Here is a 27416-nt window from a genome sequence, read left to right on the forward strand (position 1 = left end):
ACCTCTCTGAACAACAACATGTTTCCTTCACTGGATGTTTTTTGTTTTTCACACCAGTCTGTGTAAACTCTAGACACTTTTTTTGTGTGAGAATCCTACAAGTCAACAATTTCAGAAATACTCGGCACCAACAAACATGTCATGTTTAAAGTCACCGAGATCACATTTCCCCATTCTGATGTTTGATGTAAACATTAAATGAAGCTTTTGACTGATAATTCTGTGTTTTCTCTGTTTGTCTTTCTCTTAATCTCTTTAAAGCTATCTGTATAGTGCACCAGCCAGCATCATTCACAATGAACTGCTGTGATTTATACATCTCTCTCTCTCTCTCTCTCTCTCTCTCTCTCTCTCTCTCTCTCTCTCTCTCTCTCTCTCTCTCTCTCTCTCTCTCTCTCTCTCTCTCTCTCTCTCTCCCCCTGACTGTGCTGAATGGCTAGGAGTGCAGAGTGAAAGGAGGACCAGTAGGCGTGCAGGAGGTGGAGAAAACGGAAGCGAGTGTTTCTCTGTAACAATCCAGTGGGAGTCGATGCTCATTTTCACCTTCTCTCATTTGCTTTGGTGTTCACACACATCCACATGTGGCTGCTGTAGCTAGCAGCTTCAGACTCTCGCTGTACTGGATGGAGGCACAGGGAGGGGCAGGTAGCCCAGGTAAGGAACAGCTCTCCTTTCTAGATCTTTGCTAAACTTAGGGTCATGACTTCTCCCTATAGATAACAGTCTCAGATATACAGAAATGGAGAAACACACACTTAAAGCGAGAGAGTCTAAGGTATATCACTCTAAGAAATTTATTACAACTAACAAAATATTGGTGGTCTGCATGTGTGCTTTTTCACGATCCCCATGCTCACTATAATAAGACTAGCCATTAAATTAGATTTTGGCAAGAACCGCTGTAGATATTTATGATCGTGTGTCTTAGCTCAATTTTTAGAATTTTAATTCACCAGTGTCCTTCGGAAAAGGGAAAATATTTATTTACAACAAAAACTGATTGTACTAAAAAGAAGGTCAGATATAAATAAATGTTAAATTATTCAATTTCACATCTCAAAATCTTTTTTAGAGTCATTGTAGTTAAATGGATTTCCAGGGCAAATTGCATGTGTGGAAAATTTTTCGCTAACCCAGCTAACCTCTTTTACCTCAGCTAAAAATAAATTTAGGACTTTAATGTCATTTTAACCCCCAACTCAATTTCTTTGTATTTTTTAAAACACAGAGATTAGTTAGTAATTGTTTTGTCTGAATGTGTGTTTAGAAATGTATTTTATAAAGTTGTGTTATAAAAGTGAAGCATTCTATTGGTATATGTTTATTTAGCATTTATAGAAGGAATCTCCAGTATCAGTGTTTCTTCTGCTATGGGCAATTTTCCCAGCTTTCTTTGTCTTATTAACATCCAGAGAGATAAAGACATGCTGTTGAAGGAATGAATGTTTGTAGCTGCTATAACATAACAGATAGAATGAATTAAATTGAATTTTGTACATAGCACAGCGTTTAATGTAACTATAAATGGATAAAAAGTGTGGCAGAAAACATCAATCATTAAAAAAAATGGTTATCTTAGAGAAGTAAATCATTCACGATGATGTTGTTGATTATTTTCCCATAACTGTATACCTCCAGGTGTTTTAATACTCATTTAATCCACATTTTCTGCTTCCAAAAACATCTCACCATTAAACCACACCATCATCCAGATTTTTGAATATTGTTTGACTTCATGCTTTGAGGATATTTATGAAGAATCTACTGACCAAAAAAGGCTTTTTGACTCATTTTACTGATCCAAAAACATCCACTTGTGCATGAGCAATCATGGAGGCAGCTCTATTTACATAGCAGGGATTTTATTCTTGTGTTCAGTGTTGTTTTGGATGCAGTGACACAGCTGACTGTGGCCACTGGGAGGTCTGATTCAGGTTCAGTCATGCGTGAACACTGTAGCTCACACCACTGTTTGCTTCTGTTTCAAAAAAAGAATCGCCCCGGCCAGTTTACTGGAGAGTACAGAGAAAGACAACACACAAAGAACGCATGCTCTCTCTCTCTGTTCCTGCTGACCTGACAGGTAGTGGGCAAGCATGTGCTGGAAATGAAAAAATCTTTTTTTCTTATATAGAGTACAGTTTCATTCTTTTAGTCCAAATATCTCTAAACAACATGTAACATTTCTGCTAATCTGGTACTGAATTGACATACATCCAGAATGCATGCTGATGAGCTTCTCAGTTCTGATTGGTTCGAAAAGAGCAGATTTGCATGGTGAGCATCAACTTCCAGTCTTCCAGAACCGATAAATCAAGACCCTGATTTACTAGATGGTTGTGTATGTGAAATTATGGCATAACACCCATTAAAACAAGGATTGCGGCTTTCACTTGAATTCGGTTTCGTTTGTAAATTTAGCCAGAGGTGAGCGTGGTGAGGAAAAACATCTTAACTTGACCTGAGGGGAAAAATTCTAGACATCTGGGTGAAGAAACCTCTTCTGGATAAGACCAGATAGTGGTCTGTAAAGTATACAGATGTGTAAGTACAGACGGTTAAAGTTGTAAGGATGTTCTGGAATGAGCACACGAGAGTCTTTATGATTACAGCAGCAGGTCTTAGAAGGTAAAACTCTACAGTATAATCATGTTTATTTTACATGATGCAAATACAGGCCGGAGTTAATGCAAATCACTTACTTCTCCAACAATCTGATTAAATGCCACTTGAAAGCCAGTTCAGGAACATAGGAGAACATTTTAACATCACTTCTCTTCTTTCAGATGACACTAAAAAAGGCCAGAAGCTGCTGAAGCCCTCGACGTCAGGTGAACTATCGAAAGAACATTCCCAGCATTCCCGGGGTGAGGAGGACAGAGTCATTCCCGGACATACCCCAAGCCTGCTGCACGTCACTGACAGACGGCGTGAGTTCCGGGGTAAAGAGCGGGAGGATGGGATCCTCTGGTGTTTTTTTGTTTGTTTTGTTCATTTTGAAATTCTGAAATTCAGTGATGTTAGGTAAACCTGCACTGTGTAATGTTCCCCAAAGAAGCATTATTTTACCCATCACCATGTTGGCCATCTTGCCAGCTAATGGCAGTTTCTCTCCAAAAATTAGCCTGACACCTGTATGCGGTCCCTCCATAAGGTTAGAAGCACATTTACATCATTTCCTGTCCAGTGTCACCTAAATGAGGATGAGGTTCCTTTCTGAGCCTGGTTCCTCTCAAAGATTCTTCCTCATAACATCTCAGGTAGTTTTTCCTCACCACTTCACCAGTTTTTCCGTCGCCTCAGGCTTCTCATTAGGAATAAATGTTAGGGACTAATAGTAATTTAATTAACAAATAAATAGAATAGAATTGAATTGAATTAGAAGCACACAATTGTATAGAATGTCTCTGTATGCTGTAGTTTCTTTTCACTGGAACGAAGATTCCCAGACCCTGTTCCAACATGACAATGCCTCTGTGCACAAAGCCCGTGAGCTCCAAAAAGACATGGTGAGGTGGTGAAGGTTGGAGTGGAAGAACTCGAGTGTCCTGCACAGAGCCCTGACTCTGAGCATCTTTGGGATGAACTGGAACTGGAGTCTCCACAACATCCCTCTGATCTCACTAATGCTCTTGTAGATGAATGAACTCCAGTCCCTACAGCCATGCTCTGAGAGTACATATGGGGTGTGATAGTCAGGTCTGTTGTATGTAGATCTATTGCATTCAGCAGACCTTTTGTATATGCAGCGCTGACATTCCTGTTTTGCTTTGCTTTATCATTCTACTCTTTCCTTTAATATAAAGACTTGTTTGGAGTAATAGGCGCTCAGTAAAGCCAGAAAGAGAGGAACTCTGCCTGAAGGCTTTACACACTTGAGCCAAATTTGTACACACGATCCACTGTGTCTGGGTCATCCAAAGCCCAGGGCTAAAAGGAGCCATTGTGTGACTACAGAAGAAGCGCACGCTCTGGCGCTCTGATACATACAGCAAAAGAGCAGCGCTAACAAGGCAGGCTTTATCTCCACGTTCATTCCAAGCTGGTCCGTACCAGCACCTGCCATGCACCGAGATCAGAGAGGAAGCCAGAGAGAATGGGGTTTAAACCACAAATAATCTCTTGCATTATTTTGTGAGCAATATTTGATTTATTTAGTTGTGCACTGGCATTATTAATACAGTTACAATTGTTTGTGGTGCTCCAGAGTTAACTGCTGATGCTAAATTATCAGATAACTAACTAGTGACATCGCTAGTTAACCTAGCTGCCTGGCTGAGATATATCAGAGATATAACAGAGAAACCATGAGAAATGATCCTTGTTATTTGTCTATAATGCTTGAAAAACATTTAGCTAATATAAGTAGCAGTTAGTTCATACAGATAATTCACAGGAACAGACAGAATCTAGCATCTATATTGCCAAAAGTTTTGGGACACCCCTCCAAATCACTGAATTCAGGTGTCGTTTTTCAGGGGTTGGGCTCGGCCCCTTAGTTCCAGAGAAAGGAACTCTTAATGCTTCAGCTTCATACCAAGACATTTTGGGCAATTTCATGCTCCCAACTTTGTAGGAACAGTTTGGGGAGGAACTTGACTGGTCTGCACAGAGTCCTGACCTCAACCCCATAGAACACCTTTGGGATGAATTAGAGCGGAGACTGCAAGCCAGACCTTCTCGTCCGACATCAGTGTCTGACCTCACAAATGCTCTTCTAGAGGAATGGTCAAAAATTCCCATGAACACACTCCTAAACCTAGTGGAAAGCCTTCCCAGAAGAGTTGAAGCTGTTATAGCTGCAAAGGGCGGGACAACTCCATATTACATTCATGTGCATGTAAAGGCAGGTGTCCCAAAACTTTTGGAAATATAGTGTACTTCAGAGTCTTTAAATTCAAAGCTGGAAATAAACGAAAACATTTATTAAATCACCAAGCAACTACCAAACAAGGTCCTGTTTAAGTTACTATAGAAATCTGCGATTTGTAGAGACATACTTTTTTCATTACAACACAACCAGAAGCAGTTTTATAGGAAAGCAAAGCAAAAAAGTACTAAATGCCAAGAACAGAAATGAAAATAAATCTTTTTTTAACATTCTATAATATTAAGATTCGGTAAATTTGATGTCACTTAATAGTACAGACTTGAATAGTCCATATTTAAGGCTCTGCTTTTTGAGGAACTGGTTTCTGAAACTTGTGTTAAGTCTATAGAATAAGTGCAGTTATATTAAAGCAAATAATAAATAAAAAAAAGATTAGATCCAAGCTTTATGGCACTTTGAGGGCTCCGAGAAATAGCAACACTGAGCTAAAACAACTGACGGGGGGTGTTAAACAAACTGTGTCCATTACACTGGAAAATAAAGTAGATATGATCTGAAATATACAGCACAATAAATGACTGTTGCCAGAATCAATAATAAATCTGCTTTGCTGAATACTAGGTTTCACATCTCCAGCCAGAACGAGGCATGTTTTCAACGTCTCATTGATTCCAGGGTCACGTCTGTAGTATCTGAGCCAATCCCATGTCTTTTGTGGTACGGTGCTTGCCCTGCAGATGACCTCTCAGCTCTGCTCCAGTCTCATTATTGTTTATTATCATCTATCTGATCTCCATGGCACAGTCCTGCCCTGTAATGGCACATCCAGAGCTCCAAGCAGACCTCAAAACACAGCTACCTCGATCCTATTATCTCTCTGAAAACACCTTTATTTTATTTGAACCTTGTCTTATCTCTTCGCTTTAATCTTATTAGTAGGAGATGAGTCCAAAGCTGAGTTTCTTCCTTCTTGCTTGCTGTGTAAATGAGATCTTCTTGTACATTATAGTGACCTTATTTCCTAGTCAAATGTCTGAGAAACAGACGTAGAACATTTCTCATTTGTTCACTGCCAGTATCTTTACGTTTTGGAGATGTAGTTAGGCTGGAAATTTTGCTTGAATCTCTGGGTAAGGATTTTAATTCTTCTGTGTTTGTTTCGTATGTCCTATATATACAGCTGAGGGGTCATAAGGCTATATACACCATAAAGAAACTGTAATATTGTGTAACAGTTATAAAATAATGAAAGGGATCATAAAAATTTCCATTTAGTTTCATTTCGTCCTGCCCTGAATAAGCAATTTCACATGAACAACTGAATCTACACAACTGAACCGGTTTAAATGCTTACACATGCTCAATTCTTAATCCTGTGTCTCGATACCTGGATGATCAACAATCAGTGGATCTTGATGATCATATAGTCACTGATGGAGAAGAGCTCCAATATGCAGAAGATGCCGGAAAAGCAAATAGAGGATTGTACTGAAGTGCTCAGGGACTCGTGATCAACTCTCACAAAACATATAAAAGGATGGTTGATGATCCAGGTATCAAGACACAGGATTAAGAATTAAGCGTGTGTAAACATCTAAACTGGTTCATTTGTGTAAATTCGGTTATTATGGTGTCTTGTGGACTGTACAGTATGTAAATATCTGTTATGTGTAATTGCTTATTCAGGGCACAGCAAAATAAAACTAAATGCAATGTTTATGATTCCTCTACTACTACACCAATTTTGTACATCCCACACTATTAAGTTAATGTTTCTATTTTTATTTTCTTCATTTTTATGTTTATATTCATAGTTTTCATAGCTTAGAATTTCCTTATATTGATGCTTCTTTGCTTTATTACTGCACACTGACCAGGCATAACATTATGACCACCTGTCTAATACTGTGTTGGTCCCCCTTTTGCTGACAAAACATAGCTTGTCTGTTGGATCGGATCACACGGGCCAGCCTTCTCTCCCCACGTACATCAATGAGCCTTGACCGCCCATGACCCTGTCGCCGGTTCACCACTGTTCCTTCCTTGGACCACTTTTGATAGATACTGACCACTGCAGACCGGGAACACCCCACAAGAGCTATAGTTTTGGAGATGCTCTGATCCAGTGGTCTATCCATCACAATTTGGCCCTTCGTCAAACTCGCTCAAATCCTTACGCTTGCCCATTTTTCCTGCTTCTAACATCAACTTTGAGGACAAAATGTTGACTTGCTGCCTAATATATCCCACCCACTAACAGGTGCCATGATGAGGAGATCATCAGTCTTATTCACTTCACCTCTCAGTGCTCATAATGTTATGCCTGATCGGTGTACACCAAGACAAATTCCTTGTTCATGTAAACCCGTGGTACTTGACAATAAAGCTGATTCTGATTTTTTTAAATTATTATTATTAACATTTTGCATTCTGCAAGCCCTTTGTGCAAAGTGAACTTATGACCCCATCAGTAGAAAAATCTAGAACAAAGATCTTTTGGGATTGTGTGCGTAATCATCATGAACACATCTGGTTTTTGAGCGTCATCATCATTAGATCCTACTGAGAATACTGTAATAGGTGCATTATCCAGATTGCCAACATCAGCAGGAGTTGCCAGAAGTAAAGCTTGGCATAATTCGGTGTGTAAAAGACAAAGACGTGTACAACTCCACATGCCACACTCACATTTTGGATGTGATCATGTTGTGTGTGAGTAATCTTTCTGTTATTTTAATAATTAGTTCTGATAGGAAAGACTTCGTTCTTCATCGCTCCCAGAGTAGACGATGCTGGAAGGGAAAAAGTGTTAGTGATCAATTATTCAAGCAGAAGCATGGGGGAAATGAGGAGGGAGGGAGGGAGGGATACGTGTTGTGTGAAATAACACTGTGGTTGAAGCTGCAAAATCTGTTTAAAGTGAGGAGGATAAGAGAAGGAAGAGGATGTAGTGCATCGCTTAAATCTAATTCTTCCTTAATCTAATTCTCAGGCTTGATTACTTTCTTATTTTTGCTTTTTGGCTCACTTTGTCTTCATTTTTCCTCCCACCCCCTCCCTCTTCAGGGGGTTTAGTGAAAGACAGGAGTGGGTGGAAACCTCCTGCAAGCTCTTCTCTCTCTCTCTCTCTCTCATAAACACATAGCAGGTAAAGCCTCCACTCCCATCCACATCCTAAGAAAGACGTCCATGTTCTTTACACTTAATACAAATGTGAAGATTTTAGAAATAAATCTAGGCTTTAAAATAGGGAGGAGTTTTAATATGAATCCTGTAAAAATGATATTATATTAGTACAATTAGCCTTGAATTTAAATTAAAGCCAGATTAAAGCTCTACTGTCAGAGCTGCTGTTATAGGCAACTGATCCACACCTTCTGACTAATTCGTGTCAAGAATTAAACACCATATTTGTGGTACATGATGCGTTACAGACACCGTTTAGGAGGGAACAAAGCTGACCAGATGAACACTGACAGTATCAAAATTTCACAATAATTATAATATTAATATAATGTACATTAATATAATACCAATTGCAATATCATACCATCATACCATGTGCAATACCACATCATGTGCAATATTATTGGATATATTAGGCAGCATGTGAACATTTTGTCCCCAAAGTTAGAAGCATTGGCAAGCGTAAGGATTTGAGTGAGTTTGATGAAGGGCCAAATTGTGATTTCCATCTGCATGTGCATTACTTACCTGGGGAACACCTGGCACCAGGATGCACTATGGGAAGAAGGCGAGCTGGCGGAGGCAGTGTCATGCTTTGGGCAATGTTCTGCTGGGAAACCTTGTGTCCTGCCGTCCATGTGGATGTTACTTTGACACGTACCACCTACCTAAGCATTGTTGCAGACTATCTACACCCTTTCATGGAAACGGTATTCCCTGATGGCTGTGGACTCTTTCAGCAGGATAATGCACCCTGCCACAAAGCAAAAATGCTTCAGGAATGGTTTGATGAGAACAACAACCAGTTTGAGGTGTTGACCTGGCCTCTAGATTCACCAGATCTCAATCCAATCCAGCATCTGTGGGATGTGCTGGACAAACAAGTCCGATCCATGGAGACCCCACCTCACAACTTACAGGACTTAAAGGATCTGCTGCTAACATCTTGGTGCCAGATACCACAGCACACCTTCAGGGATCTAGTGGAATCCATGCTTTGACAGGTCAGGGCTGTTTTGACAGCAAAAGGGGGGACCAACCCAATATTAGGCAGGTGGTCATAATGTTATGGCTGATCGGTGTATATAGAATATTTCATTTATTTTTCATTTATATTTATTTTTCCTGTAATCTGATGCAGTCTCTGGCAAAAAGAATTTCTTTTGGGATTAATAAAGTTCCATCTTTTCTTATCTTATCTTATCTTTTCTTATCTTATCTTGTCATTTGACCAATAAAATAGTTAAATCATTGATATGGTGAAACTTTTGTCCAGTTAGATTTTTAGTTGAAGTCTTTAGAAGGAGTCTCCAGTGTCAGTGTGTCTTTGTAACAGTCAGGGGAAGGTTTTCCTCATGAAAGTCTTTCTTTGTAACATGACTAGCTGATTTTGTTGTTGTTTTGTTAATATCCTGAGAGAATAGAAAGATTGGTGAGTTCTTAGAGCTGCTAGAGCATTAGTGAGAACAGGAACCTACACTATATTGCCAAACGTTTTGGGACATCTGCCTTTATATGCACATGAATGTAATATGGAGTTGTTCCGCCCTTTCCTCTAGAAGCACATTTGTGAGGCACTGATGTTGGACGAGAAGGTCTGGCTCGCAGTCTCCGCTCTAATTCTAAGGTGTTCTATGGGGTTGAAGTCAGGACTCTGTGCAGGCCAGTCAAGTTCCTCCACACCAAACTCTCTCATCCATGTCTTTATGGACCTTGCTTTGTGCACTGGTGTGCAGTCATGTTGGAACAGGAAGGGGTCATCCCCAAACACAATTTTCAATACAATGAAATGAAACTATAAACATGAACATTTAAAAATGCATTCATTGTCATTTGTTATCCATCCATATACATGCATGTTCGGTAGCACTTACACAGGGTCATATATCCTGAGTCTGGAGTCTGGTGGAGCCTGAAGTCTGGGCCACCCACTACAGGGCACACACACACACACACACACACACACACACACTCTACACAAATGTAGAGATGCCACTCGTCCTACAAGGCTTGTCTTTGGACTGGGGAAAGAAGAACAAGAATAAAGAGTATCTACAGGAAGAACATGCAAACTCCACACACACACAGGACAGAGCCAGCGATCAGTCCCCCAAACCTGTTTAACTATAAAAGGAATAAAATACACCAGGATAAACTGTTATAGAAAAATAAGACAATTGTGTGCTCCCATTTTCACTGTAACACATATTCAGTGTTGCTTTATGATCCATCAAAGCTCTCCTAACACCCTGATCGCCTAAATTTCACCCAACTTCTACACGATCATTACCAGGATGGATATGAAAACAATCCCAAAGTATGGAGCTGATTAAACTGTCGGACCAAAGGATGAGTCTCACTGACTGACTTCCCATCATCTATATCATCAAAAGGCTTCGCTCCAGGCTCTGCTAATCGAACAGCCTGGCCTTCATTAAGCCTGACCCTCGCCGTGAGCACATACCGTATGCATGTATGACTGAGTGAAGAAAGAGAGCTTCCAGAAGAAAAAAGGGAAAAAAAAATTACCAATGGCTGATCTTCTATGTCTGGTTCACCCCCCAGGGAAAGAAGACTCATTAAGAGACTTCAAAGCCTGGAGAGTCTGTCTGGTTCCATACCTGTCTTCTTGTCTTCTTTCTTTATCCACACAACATGAAAAACAGAAGGGTTTAAGACAGGCTTCAAAGCGGTCATTATGCAGGAACCTACCCAAAAATTCCAGCAGGTTTCTTTGTAAAAATGGAAATATTTAAGCATGCAAGATTGATACAACACTAATGTATCTGTTTGATACTTGAGTCTGATTGAATTAAATAGAAAAATTGTGATGAATTGTGATGGCTAGACGACTGGATCACGACTACACCAAAAGAGCTTTCTTTACCGTCTGATTATCTAAATCTGGAATGATTGACAGTTGCATGTCTCAAACTCTCTAAGATGCAGCTCTTCTGGGGCGTTCCCGGTCTGCAGTGGTCAATATCTATGAAAAGTATCCTTTAAGTCTTTTAAGTCCTGGATTTAAAAGATTTTTTTGCTAACATCCTGGTGCCAGATCCCACAGGAATCTAGTGGAGTCCGTGCCGTCAGGGCTATTTTTCCAGATTTTGAGAGATATTATTTAATATTAAGTGTGTCCAGTGTCAGTGCTTTCGACACTAATAATATGTTATTATACGTTATATAGCAATGTTTGTAGCTGCTATAGTGTAAGTGACAACAGGAACGTCTTTCTCAGATGTCCCACGATCAGAGAAAAAGTATGATCTGTCAATTTTTTAAATAAAGAACGCTAAAACTTGTCAGCAAGCTTGTCAGCTGATGTTCAGAATCATCTTCAAATCCTGACAATGTTGTGTTGCAGAGCCTCTGAGCAGCGTTTCCTCTCTCGAGGTTCACTTCGACTTGCTTGACCTGACCGAACTCACGGACATGTCCGACCAGGAGCTGGCTGAGGTCTTCGTCGATTCTGAGGAGGAAAACCCTGAGTCTCCTGCAGGTGAGTCCATCATACTCACTGATGAAATCACTGCCGATGGCTTCAGAGGTCTGGGACATGATCAGTTTGTTAGAATTATATGTTATAGAAAGATTCAACGTTAATAAAAGTTTAATATAGCAAATTAATCAACAACCTGCTTTTAATCAGATCAGGTGTACAAACAAGGAAAAAGCTTTTATTTAGTTCTTGTGTGTAATATTGTGATTATTTGTTCCCATCATTTTATTTATTTATTTATTCTAATGAAAGGTGCCAATAATTTCATAAATTCAGGAAAACATTTATTTTTTTACTTTTTTATTTTACATTTATTTAAAATTTATATTTAACTGCTTTTTTTTTTTATAATTGGAGCATATTGTTGAGGGGTTTTTTTTTGGAGAATTTTTTATTTTATTATTATCCTTATAGCAATCAATTAATATTACATGTTATTAAATATGACACAGAATTGAGACAAATATCTCTCAGGCTTTACTCTGATCATTCATTTCGTCCCCTAGCTGTCTGTGGGCTTGACCTTATATGGGATTCTGTGGGTGGGCACAATATGCAAATGAGCTGCTTTGCAATTGATGGGTGACAAACACGCTGAATCTGGGAGAAAAGATAATTGTTTAGTTTGGCTTACGCACAAAATTTGCACAGAACAGTGATGAAGGTAGTCTTAGTGTTTGTTTACTTGATTGACTGAAAATAAAAAAGGAGGGTTTTTTGGCAACAAGGCCACCCAAGAGACTACCTTGTTTTTCCGAGCTGCACGATAAAACGTTTATCTGATTAATAAACGCATGCATTTTGTTAGATTTATGGTTCTTACAGAAGGTTTTAAATAGTTGGAAGGAATGGAAGCGGTCCAATCTGGAGAAGTCTGATTTGTGTAAAACCCCCCAACTGTGTCTGAGAGAATGTGACAGCTTTGTAGCAAACCCACAGCACAGAGAACAGCCATCTGTCGTGTAGAGCGTGTGTGTGTGTGTGTGTGTGTGTGTCCGTCACTATAGCAGCACTGCTCATGTGTATCGACATGCATTTCTATTCAATCCTGACAGCCGCTCTTCTGATCCGGTGTCACCTTGCAACCCCTTTAATTACCCAGCAACATGTTGCACTTTCATTTTACAGTCTGGGGACAAAAAATAACTACTTCTCACTAATCACGCTGGATATGAGCAGATTTTTGTAAGTTAATTATGAAATATGATAACATCATCTACCGTTTTACTCTTTCAAATATTTATTAATTTCACTTATGCAGTCATTTAATATTAACGACTTAAAATGAATGCAGAAATAAAGATAAATAAGACTACAACAGAGACAACAAGAGCAAAAGTAATGGCTCCTTATAAAACGAGGAAGAGTTCATGTGTGTATGTGTCTGAGATATTAGAACGAAAGGTATTATACATATAGAACTAAAATATTATATATATAAGTTCGAAAGCCGATCAATCGAGGTTGGTATGTATGTTTCCGAACCATGTTTGTGTAAATGATCCTGCAGTAGATTTATAAATAAATTAGACAATTGTCAGATTAAATCACATTTTATTATATCTTTATATTTATCAGGATATAAGTGTGTTATTAAATGTGTATTATATAGAAATTAATGAATTAATTAAAACATAAAATAAATATACCAATAAGTAAAGAAAATAAATAAATAAATAAATAAGTGAATAAATCAATAAAATAAATACAAAATAAAATAAATATATCAATCAATCAATCAATCAATAAACCAATAAATAAATAAATAATAAGAAAAGCATTATTACACTAGTGGCACTCTTTCTAAGTAGCTATAGGTCACATGAAGCTGAAAAGAAATCTACAAAAATAATAAATCATAATAAAATTTCAAAATATAATAATATTCACCCAGAAAACGATTTTGGCTCCTAAATACAGAAAGAAATGTTTAATAACTGCTATACACACCCATAAACACTTCTATTCCTATCACATAATATAATCTTAAGTATTTAAGGCAAACTACGAATAATATTTACATGAAAGTCAACCATGATGAGCTCCAGCGAGGCTGAATAAATAATTCATGCAGCACAGAATCTCTTGAATGCATAAAAATGACGTGAATCACTTCACTTAAGTTTAGCTCCGCTGACTAATCTCACGTGTTGACCAAGATTAAAATACACTGAACGTTGCACTCGTTTTATACTAAGTACCGTCTCTGGCATACTGTGTGGTGTGTTTTCTCATAACCAGCAGTGACAGCACAGCTGCTGTATGCAACCAGTCACACAAAATTACAGACTCTCTCTGGATGCTAGCGCTGCTAACGCTGAAGGTTTTCCAGCACACAGCATGCAGCAGTTGTATAAACAGCTCCGTTCCCCAGCACGGGGTACGACTGGGACACGTGGAGTGGCTTAAAAAGGCAGCATAAGAGAGGAAACGCAGTCAGACAGACACTTTACAGTAGTGAAGCTCACTGAAAAAGGGGTTTTATCCTCCATCTAATTATACAGCACACTCACTAGCTATTACACTTAGCCGTGCATCATCCTGTCAGCTTTTGGAAACTGGCGAGCGCTGTAGCAGATGCGATATTGGCAATATCATGCAATGGTGAGGTGTTGGGTAGTTTTAGACAAATACAAGTATTATTGAATGATATACACTGTGTTTAGAGTGAACCCTGTGGGCCACAGACTGCTTTAAATAATTAGTTAAAACTTTAAATAATCAAAAAGTTTAAATAAAATAGTAAATGTTTAATGTTCTGGATTCAGTTTTGTGAAAATGTGCAAAAGGTCTGATTTTCCTGGAGTCTCATCTCATTTCTTCACAGGAAATGCTGTCGTTAAAGCCGTAAAAAAATTACTCAGAAACTGTTACAATTCATGTCAATATTTCTTTCACATGTCGGTGATGATACCATTTTTTAAAAAAAAAAAAAAGCTATATAGATATACACAGAAGTTTGATAAGCACAATATCTCTTCGTCTGTTTTTATTAGCTGTATTTTTTCCATTATTTTTCTTTAATCTCTTTTGTATTTTTTTCCACTTATTTCCTTAGGGTGGCTTTAACTGTAAAAAAAATTAAAAAATAAAAAATAATGAAAAATTGTAAAAAATAAAATAAAAAGAAATAAAAATAAAAAAAATAAAAAATTATATAGCGCTAACAAAGTCTGAAATATTGTGTTAATAAATAAGTAAATAAATAATATAGCACTAACAAAGTCTGAAATTTTGACTTTATAAATAAATAAATTAATTAAATAAAAATAATAAAATAAAATAAATGAAAAATGTATTAATAAATAAATAAATAATATAGCACTAACAAAGTCTGAAATCTTGTGAGTTAATAAATACATAAATAAATAAATAAATAAATAAATAAATAAATAAATAAATAAATAAATAAATAAATATAGCACTAACAAAGTCTGAAAGTTTGAGTTTATAAATAAATAAATAAATTATATAGCGCTAAAGAAGACTGAAATCCTGTGAGTTTGTGTGTGTGTATATATATATATATATATATATATATATATATATATATATATATATATATATATAAATAAATAAATGTGGCCAATGCCTCGTTTCGTAAAAGGATAATCATCACGAAAAATTAATAGTACAACAATTTAGAAACCTGAGTCCATTCTTTATCTCTAGCTTTCTGCTTTCCTTCATCTTTGTGCTTAATTTCGCCCCGTCGTCTCCAGACTAAACACTGGCGTCTACACTAATGCAGCGTGTTTCCTCCCTTCATGAGAAACCAGATGCATCTGTAATGAGCCTGGAGAAATGTGGCAGCTCCTGACTGCACAGGTGCAAGTGTAGAAGAGGAAGAGGAGGAGGAGGAGGAGGAGGAGGAGGGATCAGAGCAATGAGGCCAAACAGCGCCTACACACTGTGTACTTCAGATGGTTTTATTGGAGCAGTGACAGTACGGCTGGCCGACGTCTAGCCTCTTGTCTGATAAATGGAGGTTTTTGCACATGGCTAATGGGTTTAAGTGGACACTCGTGAGAGAGCCGACATCAAGCTCTTCCTGTCGAGTGTCTCACTAAAGCCATGGGTGGAGGCATGAGTGTGACCTTGTCTAGGACACAGACACGCATCCAAAAACCACTCTAACACTCCAGACTGAGTCGAGATGAATCACCTGGCCCTCGTCTGTCAATCATCTGAACGTGACCATCACTGTGTCATTCTCTTAATAACTTGGACACACTATAGTGAACATTATGGATATGCAGCTTGGTCTAATTTATCGTTTCCATAGCAACAACTCATCCACAGGGACATGTATCATACGGTCCTGTCAGGTTGAAACAAAACATTCATGAGTTGAACGATCGGCTTCAGTTCATATAACTCCTGAGTTACTGTGCTACATCATCTACCATTTACTCTGTCAAATATTACACAATAGATTAATATTAACAAATCCAGAAGACTAGGCGATCAACAAGAACAAAAGTAATGGCGCCCTATGAGACGAGGAAGAGTTCATGTGCGAATGTGTCTGAGATATTAAAAAGAAAGGTATTATATAAAGCTAAAATATTATATGAAGTTGCAGTGGCCCTCGTCTGTCAATCATCCGAACGTGATCGCCATCGTGTTGTGCTATCGATGGGTTGTCATTCCCTTAATGACTTGGACACACAGTGGTGAACATTATGGGTGTTAGTGTTAATGTAGCTTGATATGATTTATCGTTTCTATAGCAACCACTCATTCACAGGGATATGTATCATATGGTCCTGTCCTGTAAATGATTGATTTTGAGCAAATGATTTCTTCTTGAATTGGCAAAATCCCAAACACAGGATTTTGATGTAATAACGTTCTGTGAGGGAAGAGGGATTTGACCGAATGACACCACATGACATGTCTCGACCCGGATCTTTAGAAAATCTGCGCTAATGTGCATTCATTTCTGCAAAATGACAAAATGACAAAATCCTGGAGAGACCATTCATGGACACTTCATTCAATCGAACACTGATAATAAACTATAACCCTGTTGTTATCTAACAAGGAAAAACCGAAGCGAAGATGCTACGACGTTCAATGTGCTTGTATGGAAGGAGTCTCCAGTGTCAGTGCTTTGTTCCTGTTTTCCAACACAGGAAAGTCTTCAGGACAGAGGAGCTGTGGACAATAATGTTTCCTTTTTAGAAAAGAGAGTCTAGTGAAAAGACTCTTTATAGCTGCTATAATGAAAGCTATAAGAGGAACTAGCAGACCTTCCACAGGTTTATATAATCATAAACTAAACATATCGTTCTTATATTAATTCATTTTATTTATTTTATATAAATGTAGATAATTATAATCTTAACCGTTTGCTCATGTGTTGACAGTGTGACAGAATGTTTTATTTCTCAGCTGCACAGTAAAATCTCATGCTTGTGATACTCCAGAATCCAGGCTCATGAACGTGGACACGTCCGCAGCTGTTCCACAGGAGTCCAGCTCTTCATCTTACTCAAATTCTCGCTCTAAGTCGTTCTTACACATCTGCGTGTTCATAGCTATAGCTAAAGATTTTATTCTAGTACAGTCTGAGTTGAAATCCTGCATTACAGAGCTGGAGGGCAGGAGGAGGATGTTTGTACTCCAGACAAGATGTGTTAGACATGAATCACGGTGAAAATGATGAATCAGTAGCCTCTCTGTGATGGACAGATGTGCTCTGAGTCTCCAGAAAAAAAAAAAGATATAAGACATAAGGGAAGGAATTGATGTTGTTCTTTCTGCTGATCCCAGTTTGGGGTCGCCACAGTGGATCATTTGGTCCGCATATTTTGAATTGGCACAGGGTTTACTTCCTGACTCAACCCTCCCATTTTATCCGAGCTTGGGACGAGCACTGAGATTTAACACTTCTCTGGCTGGGTTAGCTTCCTGCCCAGGAATTGAACCCAGGCCATGTCAATAAGAGAACCAGGTCCTGCTGCTGGACTACCAGGAAGCTTAAGGGAAGGAATTGATCAAGTCAAAGCCTTCCTTGGTTAAAAGTGGAAGAATTTGGTCAGAAATGAAGTGAGTGTAAATTCTAAAATAGTATGTGTTTTACCTGGATAAAATTAAGTTATAACTTATCTAAACTTGGGGATTGGGTAGCTTAGAGCTAAAGGTGTTGACTACTGATCAGAAGGTTGTGAGTTCAAATCCCAGGTTCACCAAAGCTGCCACTGCTGGGACCCTGAGCAAGGCCCTTAACACTCTGTATAAATGAGATAAAAATTTGCTCTGGATAAGGACGCCTGCCAAACTTTTTAAAATGTCATACAATCTCTGTAGCTTTGCTGCTCATATGGCGGGCTACAACTATGTATTTGATAATGAATTAAATATCAACCCAATATGTACCATTATTTTTACAGAATTTTACTGAAACTGATAGCTACTGTATTCGATTCTATGCTAATCTGACGTGCTAATCTATCATGCTAAAGAATTTAGTTAAACATAGCTAAGGGCAGCACGGTGGCTTAGTGGTTAGCACTGTTGCCTCACAGCAAGGTCTTGCGTTCGAATCCCAGGGGCCTTTCTGTGTGGAGTTTGCATGTTCTCCCCGTGTCTGTGTGGGTTTACTCCGGTTTCCTCACACAATCCAAAAACATGTACATTAGGTTGATTGGTAATTCTAAATTGCCCATAGGAGTGAGTGTGTGTGTGGTTTTCTGTCTATATATGTGTGTGGCCCTGTGATGGACTGGTGACCTGTCCAGGGTGTACCCCTGCCTTTCACCCAATGTGTGCTGTGATAGGCTCCAGCAGATCCCTGTGACCCTAATTAGGAATAAACCGGGTATAGAAAATGGATGGATGGAAATATAGCTAGCTAATGTTAGCAAATTACCTCAAAGAAACTCATTGTTTCTAGAGAGGTAAAGAAGATGCCTCATTTTACTCATGCCTCGTTTTACTTTGCTTACTCTAGATTTAAGTAATCTTAATCAAGTATTTTCCGTTCGGTACGCATCCATTTTTATCTGAGGACGCCCATTTTTTTCTCAGACGAACAAAAAACAAGAAGGGATAAACGTTGTATTTGATTATGAGTGTGTTTCTTGGAGTTGCGAGCACGTCTGTCCATCACTATGGCAGCATTTTTATCATCCTACGCATCAGCTTAAGCGTGCAGGCTATTCTAATGGGCGTCATATGGGACAAAGCAGAGAAAACACAGACAACATATGACGTGTGTTCGGGAGCGGTTGGAAGCCTGACTCACTGTTCTCTCTCTCTCTCTCTCTCTCTCTCCAGCAGATTAAATGCCATTCAAATGAAATACAAGTGCAGCTTAACAGCGTACAGTGTTTCTAAAGAGCAGAAACCGCATCACGAGGCTGGTTCTGTGAGAGACACCAGATGTAAATGCCAGAAAGATGAAAAAAGCTCCTCTTGCGTCCAGCGTTTAGCAGAAGGCTTTATCCAGAGGATCTCTGTCATAAACAAAGCCTGCTGGTAGGGAGGAGGTCAGTGTAGGAAAAAAAACAGGAAGAAATCAAAACATAAAGTCATTAAGTTAATGAAATAGGTGCTAATTGGAGCGCCGGGTGAAGATGGAGGACATTAGTCGTTGTTTAAAGACATACAGATGTTTATTCCAACACCTGGGTCCCAGGACTGTCTTGACATTTGTTGCTTGAGGGATGCTGGGCAGAGTTTCCGCCAACACTAGAGAAGATGGCTTCAGGTCAGATATCTGTGGCCAGAAACATAAGGTTCATGAAGGAAACGCAGCAATGGAGTGAAATGGGAGAACTTGGGCAGGATGAAAAAGAGTAATGAAGCTAAGTTAATTAGTCTTTATTTCTTCATTACTGCACAGTGAAATTCTTTCTTCACATATCCCACCCTTGGGGGTTGGGGTCAGAGCACAGGGTCAGCTATGATGCAGCACCCCTGGAGCAGGGTGGGTTGGGGGCATTGCTCAAGGACCTAACAGTGGCAGCTTGGTGGTGTTTGGGCTTGAACCCTGACCCTGGTCAAACCCAGAGCCTTAACCACTTGAGCTACCACCATTCCACTCAAATCAACTCAACTCAACAGAGCTAACTCAAAGCTGAGTTCTAGTCCAGTTATGTACAAGGGTCAGATGGCACAATGTCCACAGTTGAGCTGATCCGAAGAAGCTCCTGAATGGTCTCTGTGGATAGAAAAGACTGGATGCCTAAAGGAGAAAGCTTTTAGGTGAGAAGGGATGAGAATATTAGATGTTTGTTAGGAAGTACGTGTACGGTGAATTGTGGTGTGATACGAACAGCTGGAGTTTATATCAATATCTAAGACTAGGATTAGATCCAGTTATGGCCATGTCAAAAGAGAGGCTGAGGTCAGTTCAAGATAGAATCCAAATAAGATAAAACGAGACCAGGTTGATGAAGTTAGTGAGCTCATGAACAATGCACTGACCAAGACCATGTACACATGAGAATAAATCCAGACTGGCCTCTCTGTGTCTGGCTTTTATCCGCGTGATGAATTCGAGTTTTTCACTGCTGCTCTCCTTAAATCCTGTTCTTTTCCCTCGACGGCTGATTTGTGAAAGGTCAGAGTTCACTCCTGTTCATCTTGTGACCTAAAATTTCTCCAGCTCCAGATATAAATAAGACGCCACACCTCTACTGAGTTATCAGGTCAGAAAGTTTCAGGTCTTTATTTATAACAGCAGCTTTAGCGTTTCTATAGTAACAGTGCTCTGTCTTATTCAATAGAAAAGGATGTTATTTCACAAATTAGTAGTGAGTGTTTTAATTTATTTAATTTATTACTAATGTAACATAAATGAGGCAGATCTAAATTTAAGGGTGATGCTTGCAATAAAGATCATTTTGAATTTAAAAAAAAAACTTGGAACATTGAAATTAAGTGTAAGATGAAGGTTTATTATTAGAGAGGAGGCAAACTGTTGAACTCAACTGTGAAATACAAACAAATAGCTAGCATTTAATAATAAATCTTGATCTTGAAGATTTAAATGCATATGAGACACTGAGAGACTGAGGCAGTGAGACAGTGAGAGAGTGGGGCAGTGTAAAAGCGAGACAGTGACAAAGTGTAAGAGTGTGAGAGTGAGACAGAGAGAGATTAAGGTAGTCAGTGAGAGAGTGAGACACAGAGAGCGAGACAGTGAGAGTGAGACAGTAAGACAGTGAGATAGTGAGAGAGTAAGACAGTGAGATAGTAAGAGAGTGAGACAGTGAGAGATTGAGGGAGTGTGAAAAGTGTGAGAGTGAGACAATGAGAGAGCAACACACAGAGTGAGACAGTGAGAGAGCAAGACAATGAGAGATTGAGGCTGTCAGACAGAGTAAGATTGAGACAGAGAGAGAGTGAGGCAGTAAAATAGTGAGACATTCAGAGACTGAGACAGTGAGAAGTTAGACAGAGAGAGGGTGAGACCGTGAAAGAGCAGGGCAGTGAGAGAGCGAGAGAGTGAGACATTCAGAGAATAAGACAGTGAAAGAATGAGAGAGTAAAACTGTAAGAGAACGAGACAGAGAGAGATTGAGGCAGTAAGAGAATGAGACAGTGAGAGAGGGAGACAGAGAAGGGACGAGACAGTGAGATAGAGAGAGTGAGAGAGCGAGACATTGAGAGAGTGAGACAGTGAGAGAGAGAGACAGTGTGAGATTTAGACAGTGAGAGAGTGAGACAGTGAGAGACTGAGATAGAGAGAGCAAGACAGTGCGAGAGTGAGAGAATAAGACAGTGAGGCACTGAGAGAGCGAGACACTGTGAGAGAGAGACACTGTGAGAGAGAGACACTGTGAGTGTGAGACAGTGTGAGTGTGAGACAGTGAAAGAGAAAAGGCTGAGTGTCAGTGTGAGAGCAGACGGTTCCAGCATCCATATTCATGAGCCGTCACTCAAATGCCAGAGCGATGTCCTTGAATGAGCTGCAGTGAGCTGACTGGAATTCCAAGTGTTATCTGATCAACCTCCTGAACACCATGACATACAGAGTACCATACACAACAAGACCACAACATACACCTCCTGAACACCATGACATACAGAGTACCATACACAACAAGACCACAACATACACCTCCTGAACACCATGACATACAGAGTACCATACACAACAAGACCACAACATACACCTCCTGAACACCATGACATACAGAGTACCATACACAACAAGACCACAACATACACCTCCTGAACACCATGACATACAGAGTACCATACACAACAAGACCACAACATACACCTCCTGAACACCATGACATACAGAGTACCATACACAACAAGACCACAACATACACCTCCTGAACACCATGACATACAGAGTACCATACACAACAAGACCACGATATACACCTCCTGAACACCATGACATACAGAGTACCATACACAACAAGACCACGATATACACCTCCTGAACACCATGACATACAGAGTACCATACACAACAAGACCACAACATACACCTCCTGAACACCATGACATACAGAGTACCATACACAACAAGACCACAACATACACCTCCTGAACACCATGACATACAGAGTACCATACACAACAAGACCACAACATACACCTCCTGAACACCATGACATACAGAGTACCATACACAACAAGACCACAACATACACCTCCTGAACACCATGACATACAGAGTACCATACACAACAAGACCACAACATACACCTCCTGAACACCATGACATACAGAGTACCATACACAACAAGACCACAACATACACCTCCTGAACACCATGACATACAGAGTACCATACACAACAAGACCACAACATACACCTCCTGAACACCATGACATACAGAGTACCATACACAACAAGACCACAACATACACCTCCTGAACACCATGACATACAGAGTACCATACACAACAAGACCACAACATACACCTCCTGAACACCATGAGATACAGAGTACCATACACAACAAGACCACAATATACACCTCCTGAACACCATGACATACAGAGTACCATACACAACAAGACCACAACATACACCTCCTGAACACCATGACATACAGAGTACCATACACAACAAGACCACAACATACACCTCCTGAACACCATGACATACAGAGTACCATACACAACAAGACCACAACATACACCTCCTGAACACCATGACATACAGAGTACCATACACAACAAGACCACAACATACACCTCCTGAACACCATGAGATACAGAGTACCATACACAACAAGACCACAACATACACCTCCTGAACACCATGACATACAGAGTACCATACACAACAAGACCACAACATACACCTCCTGAACACCATGACATACAGAGTACCATACACAACAAGACCACAACATACACCTCCTGAACACCATGACATACAGAGTACCATACACAAGGAGACCACAATATACACCTCCTGAACACCATGACATACAGAGTACCATACACAACAAGACCACAACATACACCTCCTGAACACCATGACATACAGAGTACCATACACAACAAGACCACAACATACACCTCCTGAACACCATGACATACAGAGTACCATACACAACAAGACCACGATATACACCTCCTGAACACCATGACATACAGAGTACCATACACAACAAGACCACAACATACACCTCCTGAACACCATGACATACAGAGTACCATACACAACAAGACCACAACATACACCTCCTGAACACCATGAGATACAGAGTACCATACACAACAAGACCACAACATACACCTCCTGAACACCATGACATACAGAGTACCATACACAAGGAGACCACAATATACACCTCCTGAACACCATGACATACAGAGTACCATACACAACAAGACCACAACATACACCTCCTGAACACCATGACATACAGAGTACCATACACAACAAGACCACAACATACACCTCCTGAACACCATGACATACAGAGTACCATACACAACAAGACCACAACATACACCTCCTGAACACCATGACATACAGAGTACCATACACAACAAGACCACAACATACACCTCCTGAACACCATGAGATACAGAGTACCATACACAACAAGACCACAACATACACCTCCTGAACACCATGACATACAGAGTACCATACACAACAAGACCACAACATACACCTCCTGAACACCATGACATACAGAGTACCATACACAACAAGACCACAACATACACCTCCTGAACACCATGACATACAGAGTACCATACACAAGGAGACCACAATATACACCTCCTGAACACCATGACATACAGAGTACCATACACAACAAGACCACAACATACACCTCCTGAACACCATGACATACAGAGTACCATACACAAGGAGACCACAATATACACCTCCTGAACACCATGACATACAGAGTACCATACACAACAAGACCACGATATACACCTCCTGAACACCATGACATACAGAGTACCATACACAACAAGACCACAACATACACCTCCTGAACACCATGACATACAGAGTACCATACACAACAAGACCACAATATACACCTCCTGAACACCATGAGATACAGAGTACCATACACAACAAGACCACAACATACACCTCCTGAAGACCATGACATACAGAGTACCATACACAACAAGACCACAACATACACCTCCTGAACACCATGACATACAGAGTACCATACACAAGGAGACCACAATATACACCTCCTGAACACCATGACATACAGAGTACCATACACAACAAGACCACAACATACACCTCCTGAACACCGTGACATACAGAGTACCATACACAACAAGACCACAACATACACCTCCTGAACACCATGACATACAGAGTACCATACACAACAAGACCACGATATACACCTCCTGAACACCATGACATACAGAGTACCATACACAACAAGACCACAACATACACCTCCTGAACACCATGACATACAGAGTACCATACACAACAAGACCACAACATACACCTCCTGAACACCATGACATACAGAGTACCATACACAACAAGACCACGACATACACCTCCTGAACACCATGACATACAGAGTACCATACACAACAAGACCACAACATACACCTCCTGAACACCATGACATACAGAGTACCATACACAACAAGACCACGACATACACCTCCTGAACACCATGACATACAGAGTACCATACACAAGGAGACCACGATATACACCTCCTGAACGCCGTGAGATACAGACACACAGCTAGGATGATCTCCTACATGATAGAAAAATACTATTATTTCATCCAAAAGTGGTTCTGTCGGGTCCAGTTCAATCATCTCTTTCCTTAATGGACATCAGCACTGGATCTGAATTGACCCTCACTCTCCAGAACCACACCCTACTCATGATATAAAGAACAGATAATACCCAGTGTCCCACAATGCAATGCAGTAAGGTAGCAGGTACAGACATAATGTAGGAATTAATTAATTAATGTATGATGGAAAGTGTGTTGAGAAAAACAGGATTAGATTGGTCGGGTTCATCTTGGTTTTTTAAAAATAAAGGAAATTTTCCAGCCTTGAAATTGAGAATTTATTGATGTAGAGCGCCATCTTGTGGTCTTCTTATATATTTAAACTGTCCCAATAGAGCAAAAAGAAAAAAAAAGACAGTGCAAAAAACCTGTCAAAAAGATCAAGTCACGTGACTTTTTACGGCTCATTATATTTATGATTGTTATTATAATTATGAAAGTGTGTATTAATAGTGAAACGATACGGATTATATGTATAAGAGCTGTAAAGAGGAACTTTTGTTTGCCTTTTGATTTGTTTTTGATTCTTATAAATCTCTCTAGCCCTTTAATTTATTAATTTATTAATTTATTAATTTAGAGTGTACTATGCAGCTATTTGTATCTGTATTCCGATTTACACAATATGTTTGCTAAGTATATACACAGATCAGGCATAACATTATGACCACCTGCCTAATATTGTGTTGGTCCCCTTTTTGCTCCCAAAACAGCCTTGACCCCTCTGGGCATGGACTCCACTAGATCCCTGAAGGTGTGCTGTGGTATCTGGCACCAAGACATAGCAGCAGATCCGTTTAAATCTTGTAATTTACAGGACTTAAAGGATTCTTTTGATAGATACTGATCACAGAGACAGAGAAAGTGAGATAGTGAGATAGTAAGAGCGTGAGGCAGTGAGAGAGTGAGATAGTAGGAGAGCAAGACAGAGAAAGTGAGATAGTGAGAGCGTGAGAGACAGTGCGAGTGAGATAGTAAGAGAGCAAGACAGGGAGAGTGAGATAGTAAGAGAGCAAGACAGAAAAAGTGGGACAGTGAGAGTGAGAGACAGAGAAAGTGAGATAGTGAGATAGTAAGAGCGTGAGACAGTGAGAGAGTGAGATAGTAGGAGAGCAAGACAGAGAAAGTGAGATAGTGAGAGCGTGAGAGACAGTGCGAATGAGATAGTAAGAGAGCAAGACAGAGAGAGTGAGATAGTAAGAGAGCAAGACAGAAAAAGTGGGACAGTGAGAGTGTGAGACAGTGAGAGTGAGATAGTAAGAGAGTGAGACAAAGAGACAGTGAGAGTGAGATAGTAAGAGAGCGAGACAGAAAGAGAATGGGGCAGTGAGACAGTGAGAGATTGAGGTAGTGAGACAGTGAGAGGGCAAGACAGTGAGAGATTTGGGCAGTGAGACAGTAAGGCATTGAGACACTAAAAGATTGAGGCAGTGAGACAGTGAGAGAGCGATACAGTGAGAGTGAGAGATTGAGACAGTGTGAGAGTGAGACAGTGTGAGAGACACACTGTCAGAGGAAATCAGATGAAGCAGAGGAAAAGACTTTAATAAGCAAGCTGTGGAGGACAAAAATCTTTCCCAAAATCCTGAACATGGGGTTGTGTTAGAGCGGGAAAGCATGAAAAGATGGAGTCTGACTCTGTGTGTGTGTGTGTGTGTGTGTGTGTGTTGTCAGGTTGTCACCATCACCCAGGCAGAGGAAGTTACCTGCGCTCTCCGTCTTGGACACGCTGCACTAAACCCGAGCAGTCGAACGACCGGAAGCACCACAGCGACTCAGACAGCACCGAGTCCTATCACAAACCCAAAAAACCTTGAGAGAAAACCAAACCCAGCCGGGTCACGTCAACACACACACACACACACACACACACCTGTGGTGCTAAAGATGCTAGAATGTGATGTCATGCTCTCATCCTGCAGCAAGCATGGCAGCAATACAGAGCAACACAAACAGCCCTGGATGTGTCCGAGGTTTCTGAGGGGCTTCAACTGGTGGTCTGGGGTCAGGGACAAAGGTTTTATCCGGAGCTAAGCGTTGAGTAAAAACACACAGGGAGAAGATCTGGGACAGGAGAGATATAGTGAGACGTCATAACATCTTATAACAACAGTTGCTTTGGAAAAAATTAACAGGAGTGTAAATAATAATGCTTTTCAAGCAAGACAGAAAGGAAGATAGTGGAATGGATTGTATATTACGGACAGTAGGGCACACGCACACACACACGCACACACACACACACACGCACACACACACACACATGCGGTCTCAGATGCCAAGAAACGTTTTTTAAAACACAGTGTACTATAAACATTTATTAACCCTTGAACATTAAATAAATAATCAATTCAAGTTTGAAATGAAATATTACACTGAATGTGTCTTAGGTTCGTTAGTTTAGACATTAAAGCGGCGCTTAGTGATTTCTGCAAATGTATGTAACATATAAAACTGAATGTCTTTGTCCTTGGAGAGTTTCTCCTTTAAAACAGCTGAGGAAATTTAAGCAGAATTTCCTAGAAATGTTAAAGATTATTGCTCATTAAAAATCACTTATGCCAGCTTTAAAGCTCACTTTATTGTCATTTAAAGACGTTACCGATGACATCCAGGACATGAATGTAGAGTATGTGTAGTCTATTTAGCTTAT

At 39.8% G+C, this 27416-nt stretch overlaps 1 protein-coding gene across 2 annotated transcripts; it reads left to right on the forward strand.

The window, feature by feature from the left end:
- Nucleotides 1–456: 456 nt before the first annotated feature.
- LOC131351946 (dysbindin domain-containing protein 1-like) lies at nucleotides 457–27327 on the forward strand. 2 transcript variants are annotated; one of them, XM_058387697.1, is made up of 4 exons: nucleotides 457–654; nucleotides 2787–2930; nucleotides 11385–11519; nucleotides 26438–27327. In XM_058387697.1, exons 1-4 carry the CDS (start codon nucleotides 624–626, stop codon nucleotides 26578–26580), a joined length of 453 nt encoding a protein of 150 aa, XP_058243680.1. In that variant the 5' UTR covers nucleotides 457–623; the 3' UTR covers nucleotides 26581–27327. The 2 variants fall into 2 exon arrangements, with proteins under 2 accessions (XP_058243680.1, XP_058243678.1); XM_058387695.1 differs by having other exon boundaries at nucleotides 459–654; nucleotides 2787–2942.
- Nucleotides 27328–27416: the final 89 nt, after the last annotated feature.

Source organism: Hemibagrus wyckioides, linkage group LG04 (genome assembly GCF_019097595.1).
Source record: "Hemibagrus wyckioides isolate EC202008001 linkage group LG04, SWU_Hwy_1.0, whole genome shotgun sequence".
In the NCBI taxonomy this organism is placed as follows: Eukaryota; Metazoa; Chordata; class Actinopteri; order Siluriformes; family Bagridae; genus Hemibagrus; species Hemibagrus wyckioides.